General features: G+C 25.3%; 1 protein-coding gene across 2 annotated transcripts in view; it reads left to right on the top strand.

Moving 5' to 3' along the window:
- The window catches only part of LOC135928256 (IQ motif and SEC7 domain-containing protein 1-like), a 35362-nt gene that overhangs the window by 11361 nt on the left and 5443 nt on the right, over positions 1-18558 (top strand). The window contains exons 1-5 of one of the 2 annotated variants that reach the window (XM_065464665.1): positions 6459-7249; positions 9088-9249; positions 9294-9408; positions 15698-15872; positions 15916-16055. In XM_065464665.1, coding sequence (XP_065320737.1) covers positions 9116-9249; positions 9294-9408; positions 15698-15872; positions 15916-16055 — 564 coding nt within the window. In that variant the 5' untranslated portion in view covers positions 6459-7249; positions 9088-9115. Of the gene's footprint in view, positions 1-6458; positions 7250-9087; positions 9250-9293; positions 9409-15697; positions 15873-15915; positions 16056-18558 lie in introns of those variants that run through there. The other variant, XM_065464666.1, reaches the window with a different exon arrangement.

The raw sequence follows: 18558 nt of genomic DNA, 5'->3' as shown, positions 1-18558 counted from the left end.
ATTTTTTCTTCAAGATTAAAGTATTTTTTGAATTTTGGGAAAGGATAATCTATATTTTTCTCATTTTCCAAAGAAATTTCACTATATTCAACAATCCCACACATTTTTAATAACTAGATTTATATGATAACTAGATTTATAATGTATATTTTTAAATATACATTTAAATATAAATTTAAATATTAAATTAAATAAAAGTATTATAATTTTCGATTTAATAAAAATATATTTTAATAATTTTTAGATGTATTTATTATGTAAAATTGAACTACTTCGCTACTTTCTAAATTAGTAGCGAGCTACCGCTATCATTATTTACTAAAAAAAGTAGCCAGCTAAAGCTACCGCTACTGAAAAAAGTAGCGCGCTATTTTAACAACACTGCCCGGGTACCCCTTTTCAAATTGGCAATTCCAATGATAATAATAATAATAATTCCACGCATATGAAAACCTTAAAATTAAATGTCCCAACACATTGGCATAGTATATTAATTATGCTAGAAAGCATATCTAGATTAAATAAGAATTTAATTAATAATGTTTTGAAAAGAATTGGGAAACACTTTCTCAAATTATGCATCTGATCTGGTAGAAGAAGTATTAGCATTTCTTTCAAAATTTAAAGAAACTGTCGAATTTCTTTCAGTACAGAAAGGGCCTACTTTAAACTTGGCGTTACTTTTTAGAAGTGATATTGAAACACATTTAATAGTAAATGATAGTGATAGTTCTGAAATTATTTCACTTAAGGAAAATATGCTAAAAAAAACTTGCGTTACGATTTCCGGTTTGTAATCTGCAAGTAATATTATTTAAGTATATTCTTTTATTTTTTATTTAAAATTATCTAGGTATTGGCCTCTCTTTTAGATCCAAGATTTTAAAAGTTGACAATTGTGTCAAAGTATTTAATAGAGCAAAATTGCACAGCTTCAGAATTTATAATAAAACATCTTAAACTTATAGAGAATGATGATAATCAGGTAGTAAATATAGCTAATTAGGATGAAAAGGAATTATTAAATTCAAATTATTTGACAAAATTAGCAAATAAACATTCAACAAATATAAATTATGATGGTGACTTAGAACAAGAGTGCCACAGTTTTCTTGGAAAGCGACATTCACGAGATATGGACATTCTAAATTTCTGGGGAGAAAAGAAGAGTGAACTTCCCAATCTTTCCAGACTCGACAAAAAAATTCTTTGCATTCCGGCGACTAGCACACCTAGTGAAAGTTTTCTCTACCGCTGGATTGACGTTAAATTCAAGGAGATCATCATTATGTCCCGAAAATTTAAATAAAATAATTTTTATGTATGATAATTATAAAACTACGAAATCGATTTTGGATATAATAAGTTTTCTATTATATGAATATTAAAAAATAAAGCGAGATATCTGTAGAATAGTGTTTATTTATTTATTTTTTTAAAAAAAATTAATAAGCAATTAAAAATTTATAACTGTGCCGATTTACGCCGATTTTATTGATGGCGGCTAAAAATCGGCGCGCCGCCGGCCGTCGATTAGATTTTTTAAAAATTGTGCCGGCCGCCGATAGTTTCGTCGGCGCACAGGTCTACTAATAGTCATTGTTCAAAAAATGTTGGCTATAAAATTACATAGAAAAATAGTTGTGCTACCAATAATATTGGGAAGCATTCTAATATTTTAATAAGGGCCCATTCTTTTATTTCATATTTAAAAAATCGTGGGCATCAAAACTTAATTTATTCTCAAATAATTGAACAAAATTACTTTATATTAGGTGATCACATGTTATTACCATTCATAGGACAGTTAGAACTAATATCTGTCCTAATAATTTAGAAGGAAAAGTAATAAAAATTGAACAAAATATGGGTAGGAACGTGTGCTGGAAGAATTTAAACACCATTTATTGCCTCTAATTAAATGATTTTTAAGTTCCCAACAAAGATATATCAATCCTAGGTAATTTAAGTTATTTTTATAATAACCTATATATACTCCTCAAATTAATTGATGTACATACAATATATTAATTTTTTATTTATACAGCTAAAAATATTTAGGAGCATCCCGGAATATCATAAACTATGGAAAAACATTGTTATGCAATTGCAAAATGAGTTGCAATAAATAATTTTTTATAATTCGGATTTTTTAAAAATATATATTTATATTCATATGAAAAATGTTTATGATTTTATTTTATATAAATTTACAAAAACAGAAAATAAAATATCTCTAAAAAATGAAATTTTCTGGTGCCAGCCAGATGGCAAAAAAGGTAGAAAAAAAATATAATTTAAAAGTTTTAAAAAATATACATGGGGATTCGGAATATTATTTAAATTATTTTAAAGATTCCGAATAAAACGTGGGGATTCAATCTCGAAACACCACGTTGTAATTCTGAATCCCACATGATTCCATATCCCAATACGACATTTATATATGTCGTATGGGGTTTCGGAATTCGTGGGGATTCGGAATATCTCAATTTTAAATCATTTACTAAGGGGGATTTTTGGATTTTAAAAATTTGATTTTACAGGAATTGTATTCCAGCATGTGTAGAGTATTTACCCTATAAATTTCAGCCAATTTCAGCGTTAGACATTTTAGTATTTTTTAATATATATGAAAAATTCAAATAAAAATTAATATAAATTAGAAGTAGTTCTAAAATTCATGGCAAAATTGTTTGAAATTTACAGTTTGGGTACTCTACCCATGCTAGAATACATTTCCGGTTAAATCGAACTTTAAACATTTTAAAATCGCTCTCATTAAAGGATTTAAAATCATGAGATTCCGAATTCCCACGGATTCCGAATCCCAATACGACATATATATCATATATATATAACAAAAATACAAAACTACAACAAAAATAAGTAGAAGTACAGAGTTACCACATACTTCGCAGGTCACCCCTGCATCCCTCTGCAATATATTACAAAGTTAATAATTCATTTAATCATATAAATTATGTTGCTATATCTGAGTCGCTGGAACATAATGCCTGCTATTTCATTTATTTCAAAAAAAATTAATAAACTTTCTAAAAGATTACTTTTTATCAGAGCATAAATACATTTATATTATTCCGATGGGTCTGCGGCCAAATATAAAAACAGGAAAAAAATTTGTGTTATCATCAGATTGACTTCGTTATCCCAGCAGAAGGACGCCTTTATTTAACAGCAATAAATGGTGTCATATAAAGTTATTTTATTTTTTTATTCAACACGCTTGTTTTTTTTCTTTAACAAATAAATATTAAAAAAAAGTTGTTTATTATTTTTTTTTAATAAATTTTTTTTTACGTATTCTTTTTATCTAATGGAAAAAATATTGATGCTTTTATTATTTAATATATTTTTTAAATATTAAAAAAAATAATTTTTTTTTATCTAATGGAAATAGGGGTAACATAATTAGCAAAGTTATAAAATTAAGAATTATTTGAAACAATTTATTGAAGAGATCAAAATTTGAAGCCTTTCCTGGATTTTAATTCAATGGCATAAGAATTGTAGCCATTGATGTTCATGTTTTTCACAAGTCCCTTGCAATTTATTTTAGTATCTTTCAGCCAATTTATTTTTGTGTTATGTAAAAAAATAATACCATATTTGGGATTTGATTGAGAAATCTGTCACCATGTCTTAATAAGCTAACAAAAATATTTTACTTTTATATATAAAATATCTAACTGAATAAATATTATTTAGTAAATTTTGATATTACATTCACCTTACATGATTAAAATAAAAAATTGTATTTATAAATCTTAGAACATTAAGCTTAGGCTATGCATCTATATAAATATGGAAAGCGTAACAAGTCTGGTGTAGGGGAGACCGGGGTACATTGAGTACAGGGGAACGTTAGGACATTCTAATTATAATTTGAGCTATTATTTTATAAGACTGGAAATTTGAGCTTAACATAAATAATTTTGTCATACATGATTGGCTAAAAAATATTTAGTATTTTAATTTTTACAGAAGAATAGGTGTTATGGCATACCAAAAGTAATAAAAAATATTTGCAAACTTTATCGTTTATATTTATAAATAAAGCTTCAAAAATCATAATAAATAGATTTTAGGAAAGCCTAAACCCTATTTTCCAATCTGGCAAACTTTCAGAATCAATAAACATGAATTAATATGATTTTGGATGATATTTATAAAGTTAGTGGGCTCGGTCATAGTTGGTCATAGTATAGTTGGGACACGCCATTTTAGCTCATTTTATAAACAATTTTATTATTAATTTAGTATTGTGAATAATGAATAATTAAATACTTATCTTTCGCTATGTTTATGATTAAAAAAATATATTTTTTACATTTTTTTCTTTACAATTTTTTTTTCCCCAAAATAAATTTCCTAAATTTTGCTAAATTTTTTTTTATATAATTATTGATTATGAATTACAATATTATCAATAAAATCATATGTGTCATAGTCTCTAGTCTTACTGGATTACTGATTTTAAATTTTTAAATTTATTTAGACCTCTATTTCACGAGTGTCCCAACTATCACATATGTGTGTCCCAACGTACACAGAGTCTGTCATAGTTGGGACAAAACAAATTTTTTTTTTTAAATTCAATTTTCTAAAAAAATATAATCTTCATAAAATATATATTAATTATTTCAAATAGCCTATACTTCTGGGATTCAGAAGATGTTTTAAATATTCAGATTAATTAAAATTATTAAGGTTTGAACGAAAAGTGTCCCAACCATCCCCGGTCTCCCCTGCCAGGATATATAGGTTGTTTTACTTTATTAACATTAATTTTTTTAAATTTATTAAACGAATATTATGACAAAATTGCATGAAGGTTATTTATATAATGAAATATTACATTTTTAATAGTATCAAAAGATTATAATAAAAACTTAATTCGTGATTAAATAAGACATTCAATTATCCCATTAATTGGCCCTATTGTTTGGGAATAATGTTAAATTCCTCAACATCTATAAAAAATTTTTAACAATTATTAGATTAATAACTTTTCATGAATATTTCTAAGATATGCATGTGCTAATATATTTGAAAAATTTCAATCTGGGTTATAAATTGTGGTCCATACTATTGGAATATGTTTTAAATATAATAATTTTAAAAGGTATTCTTCTCATAATTACTCATAAACTGTTCTAATGTAGAAAAATCTTTTAGTTCTAAATTATATCTTAATTCCTATTAAATAAAAATATATTAAATAATAAAAGCATCAATTTAAAAATTACCATTTTTTCCATTAGATAAAAAAAATACGTAAAAAAAATTTATTTTTTTAATATTTAAAAAATATATTAAATAATAAAAGCATCAATATTTTTTCCATTAGATAAAAAGGTAACTAACGGTATCTCGGGGAAATTTTTCATCTTTTTTTATAAATTTATTTTTTATTTATTTTTAATTTATTTTTATTTATTGTTGTTATTTTTAATTATAGCTTTTTTAAAAGACCATAATTATAATATATATCTTATTTTTACCGATAAAATTTTTAAATGATATAATTATGTATAAAACTATTTTTGTTTTTCCTTAAAATTATATATATCTATATTATCATTGTTTATTGAAATAAATTGGTTAATTATCTAGAATTTGATTGAAAATTTTAAGAAAAAAAATTATATATATAACTATATTATCAGTGTTTATTCAAATAAATTGGTTATTTATCTAGAATTTGATTGAAAATTTCAAGAAAAAATCTTAATTCTCTAGTATATTATGATTATATTTTTATCTTAAATATTTAGTATTTGATTCAAAATTTTAAATTAAATTGAAAATTTTTAGAATGAATCTTAAATAATTGAAAATTTCAAGAAAAAATCTTAATTCTCTAGTATATTATGATTATATAGTTTTAGAAAATTTAAATTTTAAGAAAAAAATCTTAAATATCTAGTATTTGAAAAATTTTAAATGAATCTTAAATAATTGAAAATTTTAAGAATAAATCTTAAATAGAATCTTAAATAATTGAAAATTTCAAGAAAAAATCTTAATTCTCTAGTATATTATGAATATAAATAAAAAAAAATAAAAAAAATTAATAAAAAAAAATAATAAAAAAAATATTTAAAAGAAAACAATAAAAAAAATAATAATATCGAAAATTTCCCCGAGATACCGTTAGTTACCGATAAAAAAAATACGTAAAAAAAAATTATTATAAAAAGAAATAATAAACAACTTTTTTTTAATATTTATTTGTTAAAGAAAAAAAAACAAGCGTGTTGAATAAAAAAATAAAATAACTTTATATAAGGCTGTGTCCAAAGTATCAAAAAAATTTAATCGCGCAATTTGCGCAAATCTAGCGAAAAAAAAATATAAGCCATTTTTAATGGAAAATTAAAATGTTGACCTAAATGATTTTTTCAAATTTCTATAAATACCAAAAAATGATTTAGGCCAAAATTTTAATTTTCCATTAAAAATGGCTTATATTTTTTTTTTCGCTAGATTTGCGCAAATTGCGCGATTAAATTTTTTTGATACTTGACACAGCCTAGCACCATTTATTGCTGTTAAATAAAGGCGTCCCCAGCAGAATGGCATTTCTTTGCTACTGCGCATGGGAAAAGTGCTTGCGATGGAATAAGGGAACTGTGAAACGCTTGGCTGCACGGGCCAGTTTACAACGACCTTATGAAAATCAAATAAAATTTCTTTGCCATTTCTTCAAATTCGCTGAGGAAAATATAAAAAATATTCATTTTTCTTATTCCAATCATGAAGAATAACAAGAAGAGAAAGAATTTTTAAAAGGTTTTCAAAAGCTCATTCCTGAAACCAAAAAATTCATGGAGTTTATCCTGTTCACAAATAATTACGAAAAAATATTCCAGTGCTGTTCAAACCACACTACAAAATATTTAAAATAGAGTAGGGGAGAATACCAATGGTATAAAAGGGTATGTAACTTGTTCTTATGATAATGAATGGTGGGTGGCCAATATACCGATTATTAGTCCTGATGAGGTAAACGTAAAGGTAATATTTTTACAGCCTAATGGACCTTCTAATTCCTTTTATTTTCCTTCAATACCTGATATTTTTATTCTTCCAAAAAATGATATCCCTGTCGTCAACCTTTTGACCACTACAGGAAGAACTTATAATTTAATTCGTGAAGAATCCGAAATGGCCATATACAAATTAAATTTAAGGAAATCAATATAACTAAGCTTCTATATTATAAGTATACTATGAATTAATAATACTATAAATATTATCGAATAAATAAAAACATCTAATGATTTTACAAAAATGAGGTTTTTATCTATTTTAAATTACTTGCGTTATATAGCGGAAATTTTATTTTTGTGCCAAAATGCGATTTTATTTATCAAATATTAATCATGGAATATAAAAAAAGAGGTAGATTGACTTATATTTTCAAAAATTAAATTTTAAGTTATATAAAATTATTAAGGCTATCAAGCGGAATTCTTATTTAAAGCATTTTTCCTACTTAACCATTTTTTTAACACTCTGAAAATTTTTATATGAACAGTTCTTGGTACTCTTTACAAAATATCTGGAATTTGGGAAAAAAAATTTGTACTAACATTTAAAAAAATTAATTACAAATTTTTGACCGCAATTTAAAAAAAATTTATTAATTTCATTTAAATACGTGGAAGAGTTTATTTAGGGCTATAAAATGAGCCATAATAATATATATAGTGCATCTAACATTAAAGTTATCCCAATTTAAAAATATCATTTTTTTTCGAAAAATGACCAAGCAGAGCCACTTTGAACCTTATATATTCGGTTCTAGTAGAGTAAGGGGCTAATATTTTGGATTCGTCAATTACAACACTTCCTTAACTTATATACCAAATTTTAGAAAAATCTGAGATGGTCGGGTTTTAAAATGATTGATTTGATGTGGAATGGCCTACCCATTAAATCATAAACACAACTGTTTTAAAAGGATATTTTATTACTTATTGTCTATTAAGTAAGCATGTAACCTTTATCTAATGTGATAGAAAATAAATTAGCCTTTCCGATCTCTCTCACTCTTGTTGTACGTACGGAGGGGGCATTTTGGTTCAAGTTTTTGCCGCAAATATTCCCCCCCCCCCATCTCCCTTCCCAACATAAATTTTAAATGTGCTGTATGCCATTAAAAGTATATTTTAACAAATATTCTGAAATGCTTATAATTTTTTCCAATCAAGATAAAAAATACTGATTTTTCTCATTTTCTCACTAATTATTTTTAATTTTCTCAGATTTTTTTTTATTAAATTTACCGAGTTAATTTTTTTGAAAGATTCTTAAGTTGTTTAAATAATAAAAGCGAATCTCATTTTAAAAAAAAATTATTTCTTTAGAAAATTATGGTTTCTTTATCGGAACTCAGATATATAACCTGAAATGTACATTATATATAACATCTAATATTATATATAATAAGTTTCATAAAGATTCCTGTCACATTTTTTTATATACCTCCTAATTATAATTTCATAATGCACATCGATATAATTTTCTAATATAATAGTCTTATAGATCAGATTACTATCTTCTTTAAAAATAAAACTAATATTTTATATCTAAGTAAACAGAAAAGATAAAAAAATATCTATAAAGATTGTAAAATCATAAAATTCAAAAAGAGAATTCTTATTTTGCTTAGATTTTGAAGATTTGGATAACATAAAGAGACTAATATATTAAAGTTGATTAATCTGACCTTGCTGAATATTAAAAATAATTATAGAGTCTGTATTGGTTAAAAGTCAAAATGAGAACCTGTCTTGAAAAAAGACTTTATATTAAAACCATTACACCATATTTTTTCATTAAATTTGATATATTGGTTTGAAATTGAATTAATATAAAGTTTGTATGAACTTTTGGAAGAACGTGATAGCTAATATAATTATGCAAAAAAGTGCTGTATTATTTTTAGGCTCTGCATAACCGACGGAGCTATAAATAAAAAAATTTTATTACCAATTTGTTCCTGGTAACCAAAAGATCACTTATTTAAAATAGTGCTACAATATATAATTTATTTAGGAAACCAGAAATCGGCCTAAAGTTACTTATGCAGGAAGGTTTTTTAGAAAATGATCCTTCGAAAATTGCAGTCTTTTTATTAAATCGTAAGGGATTATCTAAACAAAAGGTTGGAGAATATTTAGGAAATATTCAAGATCCTTCTAACATCATGATTTTAAGGTATGACCACTAATATATGATATATATTTATTACCCTTGCCTAGATATATACTACTTAAAATGGATTTCTCTGATATGAATATTGATGCTGCCTTGCGAAAATTTTTGAGTCATTTTCATATATCCGGAGAAGCCCAAATAATCGAAAAAATTATGGAAGTATAACATTTTTTTTTCATGTATGCCAAAAGTATTTTTAGGTTTTTAATCAATAAAATTGATGTTAAAAATATAAATTTAATTTATATAATATAGTATATAAAGTAGAGATCTGTAAATCTGACCCGGTCCGTTAAATTTTTTGCCCTGTCCTGCTCTTTATAATTTTTTAAGAAATTTTCCTGTTTCAGCTTAAAATATAAGGCCCTGTCCGACCCTTAAATTTTACAAAAAATCTGCATCGGCCCGTTAAATTTTTTAATACAAATTTTCTGGCTTCACATTTTTGATATCTACACTGTGTTCCAATTGAACTGATACATTTTCATTTTAGTAATATATCTGTTATTTCTCAATATAATTCAATAAAATTTTATTAATTGAGAGGGATAAATTATCAATGTTTTCTGCGAATTTTATTAAATTCTATGCAGGGTCCAAAGTTATGCACATTCAAAGTTGTACAAACAAATCTTGAACTTTCCAACATAAAAATTTATATTTATTATTTTTTATTAAAATTATCACTAAAACATAAAAACATCAACATTAAAATTAATTTGAGTCAAATGTTGTATAAGCAATCGATTAGCTGCAACTTGTTTTTTTTCTCATTGAAACTGCAACGTACACACTATAATTTTCCAGATTTATCTTTGGAATTACTGTAAACAGCTTTTCAAACTTACTAAACAAACAATCTTATTAGCATCGATTCTTTTTTGAACATTTATCTGCAGCCCTTTGGGACGATGCACCAAAAGTTTGCGAAATACAATGCCAGGCCGGTCTTCTCGGTTCAATATGAGTGTTTCAACAGAATCAACATATCGATTCAAGGATGCACTTCAAAAACCTCTTGGCTCCATAATGTTTTTCTTGTCTTATAATTTAAATTTAGGTCACCTTTACTTAAAACCATTTTTTTATATTATAGTCTGTTAAATATAAACTTTAATAAAAAATAATAATTTTCATGTAGTTCGAATTTTGTTTGTCCAACTTTATATGCATATCTGTTGATAGAACTTGATCGCTCAATCTATAAAATAATATTGAATTCTAATTAAGACTATATCCTTTATGGTTATCTATTTCTTTCTACATTCACTGTTTCATAAATAAATTGTGTTTGATATCTGTATTGTGTATTTGTGATATTAGATCATCATAAATAACTTGTATAATTTTTTGCGAATTTACTATATTAATTATAGATTTACTATTGTAATTTATTTTCATATATTATTAATTATAGATTTACTATACAGATAAATAAGCATATTGTAATTTATTTTCATGTTATTAATAAAAATTAAATAACGCTTGAATTTCAAAAAATATATCAAAATTTTAATGCCCGAGCTTGCCTATTAAAAAAATTTCCCCGAGAGTTCCACTATTTTCAGGAAATCGGCACCTAAGCTGACCGATCTTTCAAAGACCGGCTACCGCAGATCCTAAGATTTTTTTCTGATGCTTCATGCCTAATTTGACTAGTTTGTTATTAAAATATATTATAATTTATTTATAAAAGATAATATCATTGTTCATAGAGGTGCTGAGCTAATCAGAAGACTAATGAGATAGGCATATCCATTGGTTTTTTAGTCAAAAATTTATACTGAAAAGGGGGTACTTTACCCCAAGGCATATTTATATATAAGAGCTCGTTTTTTAATCGCAAAGATTATCTTCCTCCCAATCGTGGCCTTCGCGTTATATATTTGATTATGATAAATTATTATTCCTTCGACTCATTCTATATCTCGTTTTACAACAATGCCCAGCAAGCATAGGAAAAGGTTTAAAAAATGTGTGTGTACAATCAATGGAATTATAAATTCTTTAGAAAATCAATTATTAAATCATCCGAAATGTGGCATGGGAAAATTATCATTTAGCAAGAATGACTAGCGTATACTCCTGTCTGAAATCCAATCAATATTTAGTAAATTACCAAAAACGATTTGAAGATAAACAATTGTGGATAAATTTCCAAAAGATACCATACTTTTATTCGCAAGAAACCCAACCCAATTCATGCCAATAATAAAACTAACCTATTTTTTAGTTCTTACAATATTTTAATAATCCTTACACAATATTTTAATTCTTAAATAAATTAATATTTTAATATTCCTTACACAATAATTCTTACACAAATTAATATTTTGATTCCTGCACAAATTAATAGTTTATTTCTTAAACAAATTAATAGTTTATTTCTCTACATGTTTCAACTTTTATTTTGGTTACAATATTCTAATATTTTTGACACAATATTTATTTTTTTAACTTTTATTTTTCCTTTTAATTTTTCAAATTCAAAAAAATAATATAATGAATATATTAATAAAAAAAACTTTTTTTTAAAGAAAATAAAAATAATTTATTTATTACAAAACGATCGATAATCAGATAAAAAAACATCTATAATAATAATGTTTATTAATATGATAAATAAACATTATAATAAATCGATCTATAATCTGATAAATTAAACATCTAGAATAATATCGCTCTATATTAAAAAAATGTCTATAATAATAACGATCTACAATTTGATAAATACAATGTTTATAATAATATACTCTATAGCTTACAATAACTACCTCTTTGAAGAATTCACATCCTATTCTCCCCTCAGGAATTCGTTCATTTCTGTATCGGTCATCTCGAGATTAGCCAGTTCAATTTGTACAGCATTACCATTTCCCACTAGATACCCGAAATCGCTGAGAGACCATTAAGGCAAAATAATCCGTACGGTCGGCGCTGAAGGAAAAAAGACCAGAAACCGCTATCTCGGAGGAAGGAGTCAAATGGGAAATGGTAATCCTGTACAGATTGAAGGCTAATCTTGAGATGACCGATACAGAAATGGACGAAGTCTTTTAGGGGAGAATATGATGTGAATTCTTCAAAGAAGGTAGTTATTGTAAGCTATGAGCAGTGGCGTATCCAGGATTTTCTTATAGGGGGGGAAAAATTTTTTGGGGACTTCGCCCCCAAACCCTTTTTACCCAGCTTTCCCCCGGCCGAAGGCCGGGTCTTATTTAGCTATAATTATATTTCTATTTTTAACTATTATTTACTAATTCGTGCTTATGGATAGGATATTACAAGCCTCTTTTTTATTATTTCAAGTTAGGTATATTATATTTAATAAAGTTTTTTTAAATGTAAAGGTTTATTTATGTGTAAAGTTGAAATAAAGTGTAATGTCATTTTTTTTAAAATTTGCTTTAAAAACTAGCCTCAGCTTAAATTCTCATACAATATAAGTAGAATATAATTTTTTTTTATTGAAAATATTAATAGTAGTTAAAAATATTGACTAGAAAATAATTAAATTAACAAGTTTTTTTTAACTTCTTATCAAATACAAGATTTTTAATTATTTCGTTTGTCTTTGGAACCAAATCTCTGTGTATATTTAACAGAGCTAACCCATTTAGCCGAGATTCAGTACTTCGTAAATATGTTTTCAACCTTCTCAAGTTGGAAAAAGTCCTTTCATTCGTACATGTTGTAATAGGCAAACATGCAAGAATATAAAACAACTTCGAAATATTAGGAAATTGAGCCAAGGTTTCTTTACACCGATTGAGCACATCAATAGCATGCTCAGGTAAAATAGCTAAACGTATAAATATTTATACCACAATTCGAATTCACTGATTAAATTTATTTCATTATCAATCTCATAGGAATAAAATTTTTCTAAATATTTAATTTTACCAATAGTGGCCTTAGAAAATGAAGAAGGATCTTTGGGTAATAAAACTTGAAGATTGCTAAAGACTTGTTTTTTATCTAAAACCCGTACTTTTATTTGCTATAAAAAAGTATCTAAGAATGGGATGAAAATGGATATTTTATAATATTCTTCAGTTGAGCCAATATTTATTTTCATCTCAATAATGGCCTAGGTGCTAGACGAGGTTTAATTAGTATTATATCATAAAATTTAGCCTTCGATTCAACGTCATTCATTCTTATTGTATCTACCTGTTCATGTATATTTTCCAATGTTCCGCCAAATCAAGAACCAAATCTAAATTTGGTTTTTGTAAATTTCTACAAAGTAGTGAGCTAAAAATAATTTATTGATGCAACTAGCAGCAATGATAAACTCTAATTGATCAATTGAATTCAATAATGATATCGCTGCTAACGACACATTACTTTTTTTCATGCTCAGCCTTATTTATAAATTATCGTTTGATCTAAATATTTTTCCATTTTATTAATATTTTTGAATAATATGTTGGAAAATTGATATTCAAATATTTGTAAAATTTTGATTGGTGGGGGGGGGGGAATCTGGGGGGCGGGGGTAAAATTTTTATTAGCTTAAAATGATATTTATAAAATTAGTCAAATTTGCGATGGGGGGGAATTTCCCCCTTTCCCCCCCATTGGTTACGCGCCTGCTATAGAGTATATTATTATAAACATTGTATTTATCAAATTGTAGATCGTTATTATTATAAATTTTTTTTAATTTAGATCGATATTATTATAGATGTTTTATTTATCAGATTATAAAGATATTATTATAGATGTTTAATTTATCTGATTATCGATCGTTGGAATAAATAAATTATTATTTTTATTTTCTTTATTTTTTGAATTGGAAAATAAAAAGGAAAAATAAAAGTTTAAAAAAAAAAAATTTTGTAAAAAATAAAGTATATTGTAAAAACCAAAATGAGAGTTGAAACATTTAGAGAAATAAGCTATTAATTTGTGTAAGAATTAAAATATTATGTAAGGAATATTAAAATATTAATTTGTGTAGGAATCAAAATATTAATTTGTGTAAGAATTAAAATATTGTGTAAAGATTATTAAAATATTGTAAGAACTAAAATATTGTGTAAGGATTATTAAAATATTGTAAATTTTTTTATATGTAAAATTATTTTTTATTACTCAATATCAAATTTACAATTTTATATAGCTTATATTATTCAGTCCTTTGTATCATATTATTTAGAGGTCAGCACGCAAAAAAACTTTAGAAACCTGTGAAACAAATTGTGCAATTATTTTTATTAGTCTAGTCGAAGTTCTGAAAATGTTAATAGCTTCTAGTTAATCACTCAGAATTAAAAGTGAAATGTTTAGAAAAAATCCTTAAACACTGAGATTAAATAATTTCTGCTTAGAAATAAATACTGGATGCTCATATAAAAAACAGAAATACTCAAAAAAATTTATATTAGCTCAGATATAAAACTGAATCAGATTAAAAAATGAATCGCTCAGAAAAATATATAAAATGTTAATAAATTAAATAGTTTTACTATTGATTTTAAGAATATGTATATTATAAATTTTATAAAAATAAATTGGCCCCTTCCTAGCAAAATTACTGGTTACAAGTGCCTATTTTAGAAACTAAATCATTTGTTTTATGAATATTATATTTTTTTAGAAAGGTTTTTAGCCCCCCTTCCCATGAAGACATGAGGACCTAACTTAATAGCATTCAAAAAAAATTTTTATTTTGATACAATGGTCGATACATTTTTTTTAGGGAAAGTCTCCCCCTTCTTGTGACCTAGAACCGAGGACCTTGCTTTAACGATGATTAATTTCATAGTACTCAAAAATTCATAAATAATGTAGGTTAAATAAGAAAATCAAATTTAAAAAACACCTTAAATAGAAAAAATTCCTGACAATTTAGTATACCTTCTGAGAAATTTAGCAAAAAAAAATAATGAGAAAATCAATTTCACTTAGCAAAATGTCTTCGATTTTATGAATAATATATTTGAAATCAAGATAAAATATTGCTTTAAGTAATATTAATTCTAGCAATTAAGGAAAATATATTTAATTTACACCTTAATCTATTTTTTACGGTAAATGTAAATTTTAATTATTTAAAATATAAGTAACCCCGAATTGGCTCAATCTGAGTATTATTAGATAAAGGGTTATAGAATATTTTTTTTTTAATTTTTAAGCCCTGCCCATATCTAGAGTTTTTTCGATTGCCAATTTGGACTATTAACTAAATATTTAGGAAAATTAAATTTAACTGTTGATAAAATATAAAATTTTTTATGGCAGTCCAGGTTCATTGTTTAAGGCCCGGATTATTAAAATTATGCAATTTTACAAATTACTGATTGCCACTACCTAACGATTATCATCCTAAATCATTCATGTAATTCAATTTTATTTTTAACTCTTTTTTTTGTAAGAAAAAAAAGTTTGTGAAAAGAAATTAATAGACGGTCATATTAAAGCTGTATATAATTTATTTTAGATGTTCAGTCAGCGCTACAAAGATTGCAACCAAAATTTTATGTCAAAACTAAAATCACAAGATACGCTATTTATATTAGCATTTGCAACAATTATGTTGAATACTGATCTCCATAACTATAGTATGAAATCTCAAAAAAGAATGAAAATGAATGAATTTGTAAAAAATCTTAAAGGTAAAACTCAAACTATGCTTTTACATTTTTCATAAGTATAAAGGTTTAGATAACGGTTATGATATTTCGAAGGAAATACTTGTGGGAATATTTGAGAGAATTAAAAAAGAAGAATTAAAATCAGATCCTGACCACGTCACCCAAGTTTTTCGTTTAGAACAAGCTATTGTTGGAAAAAAACCAGTAAGATTTTATTATGATTTACAGGCAAAAGCATGAATTTTTTCTCACTGAGAACGAAACCCCGATAATTTTTCTCCTTCCTTAGTTTGCAAAATCCTAGCTACGCCTGTTATTACTTTTACCATATGCAGCAAGTTTAATACAAAATATTACTTTAATTTCCTTATGTGTTAAAAATTTGAGGCATTTTATATCAGGTCATTCATCTCCCAACACACCTCTTTCCTATAAAAAATTTAGAACAGAAGCGAAATTATGGTTTGCAGCTTTTATATTCTGAGATATCAAGGGTTATGGGAAAATAAGTCATTTTTACTTTCGAATATTAAATTTAATACTCATAGATAAGTCAATGATTGATAATTCGAAAAAATCGAAATTTATATTACTCTCATTAGAAAATTTAAAATTAATATTAAAAAAATTATTATCAAACATTTCCTTTTATAATTTAACACGACAAATGAATGTCTACAAAAATTAACGCAAATAAAAAAAAATTAAGATGAATGCAAACAAAAGTTTTTTATTTTTTAAAAAATTTTAGAGCACTATAATCAATTTATAGGTAATATCATAAATAGTGTGATAAAAGTACCTTTGAAAAGTAACTAGTTATAGCTCTGTTTTAAAAAAGTAACTAGTTGCTTTTAATGTAATTATTTACATTGCAAGTTACTTTATAAATTATTTTATTCCAATCCAGCATATTAAGTGATTATAAAATTTATTTTTATTAATTTAATTTAAGCTAATCTAATTAATTTTTTAGAATTGCAGCTTAAATTAATTTTTTTTTGTTGAAAAGAATTAAAATACATCATATCAATTTTGTAAGTATAGACAGGTTTTGACCTTGTTAGGTCTCATCAGTATGTCACAACTACTCTTGATACCAAGTATGTACATTTATTACATGTATATAACCACTATTGATTAATTTAGGATTATGGTTTTTAACTGAAGAAAGTTTTCTTTATATTAATTCTAGATCCTCATCCTATATAATTATTTTGAATTGAATTACATGGAAATAATATTTTTTTAAAATAAATTAAGGAAATTTGGATGAATTCAGACCCTATGCAAATGCAAAATTAATTTAATAAGTAGTAATTTTAAATTTGAGAAAATATTATATAGATAATAAGTTATTCAGTTCTGATCTCGAAGTGGGAAATTTAAAAAAAGAAGTAACAATTATTAACCTCGCATTGGCAGATCCACATCCATCTTTTAAAAAGCTAACTACGTTAATTATCTCTTATCAAGGATTCATTGGAACAATGTCCCAGTCAAGTTATTCTGAATTCTAAATCAGGTTACAGATGGCTGTCTGTTATTCTAAGCAAAAATCTCGGTCCTAACTAATGAAGAACTTTGTATAGCTATTCTTTGCCTTGGCTGCGATATGGCTTCCTCTAAATGTATTAATTGTTCTTTGGTATCATATTCCAAAAGACACAATTCTTTACATTGTAGATATTCTATGGGCAACCTCCCACGCTAAACAAAAAATAATTTAATCTCAAAAGCTCTTAAAATGGCCAGCATCCCAAATACCTTAAAGCCTAATCATGCTCAAGCATTATCAGAAGATTAGATATATCAGCCTAATGCCTTAGTCTTCTAATCTTCCAGTAGCGTGAGAACACAAGCTTCGCATTAATATTTCGACGCGATCCATCAGAAATGCCTCAGCAATTCTTAAAAGTAAACATTCAGACATGGCTAAAGTAGTTTTTATCACTTGTCACCAATACTCTTGCTGTTTTTGGTAAGGAATTTCTTAAATATATTACATTATTAGGGAGAAAATTAACCCAATGGCAATCATAATAAAGCCTTTTATTTCAAACAACCATTACGACATCTATTCATATAGTGATGCAAGTAAACCGATATTTTGATTGTTTTTTTTTAAAATTTAATATTTATTCAGATGTTTTTTTTTAAATTTATTGCGCTATATTTTAAATCGTTAATTATTTTTTATATGACCTTAGTTTTAAATTCCTATTTTAATAATAAACTAAAAAATGAGATATATATGTTGTAGAGATTTAATAAAACTGGGCTTTTAGCAAATCTTTAAAACTTAAATAATTTATAGCTTGGGTTTTTTTTAATGGCTTGTTTATGTCGAAATTGTATTTCAGCAAATATCGCCAACCTGTGAATATCTATAAAATGCACATTTAATGACAAAAATGTTTGAAATAAAAACGATAAAATTATTTTTCAAAATTTAAAAGCAAGGGCATTTTAAGTTTTTAGAAATTATTAAAAATCCACGTCTATTGATTTATAATTATGAATTTGTTAAACCACTACGACATATATAAATAATTTGTTTTAACAAAAACTCATAAAAGTATGTCATTTCATATTTCAATTCGAATATTATTGATAATGTTTCTATATAATTAAAAATGCCTTATCTTGCACTATATTGTATCTTTTAGACTTATTATTTATATTATATATTGTAATATTCGTACGC

This window comes from Gordionus sp. m RMFG-2023, chromosome 4, assembly GCF_954871325.1.
Source record: "Gordionus sp. m RMFG-2023 chromosome 4, tfGorSpeb1-WG-v2, whole genome shotgun sequence".
In the NCBI taxonomy this organism is placed as follows: domain Eukaryota; kingdom Metazoa; phylum Nematomorpha; class Gordioida; order Chordodea; family Parachordodidae; genus Gordionus; species Gordionus sp. m RMFG-2023.
The sequence above is the reverse complement of the archived record's forward strand: the minus strand, read 5'-3'. Positions and strand labels throughout refer to the sequence as shown.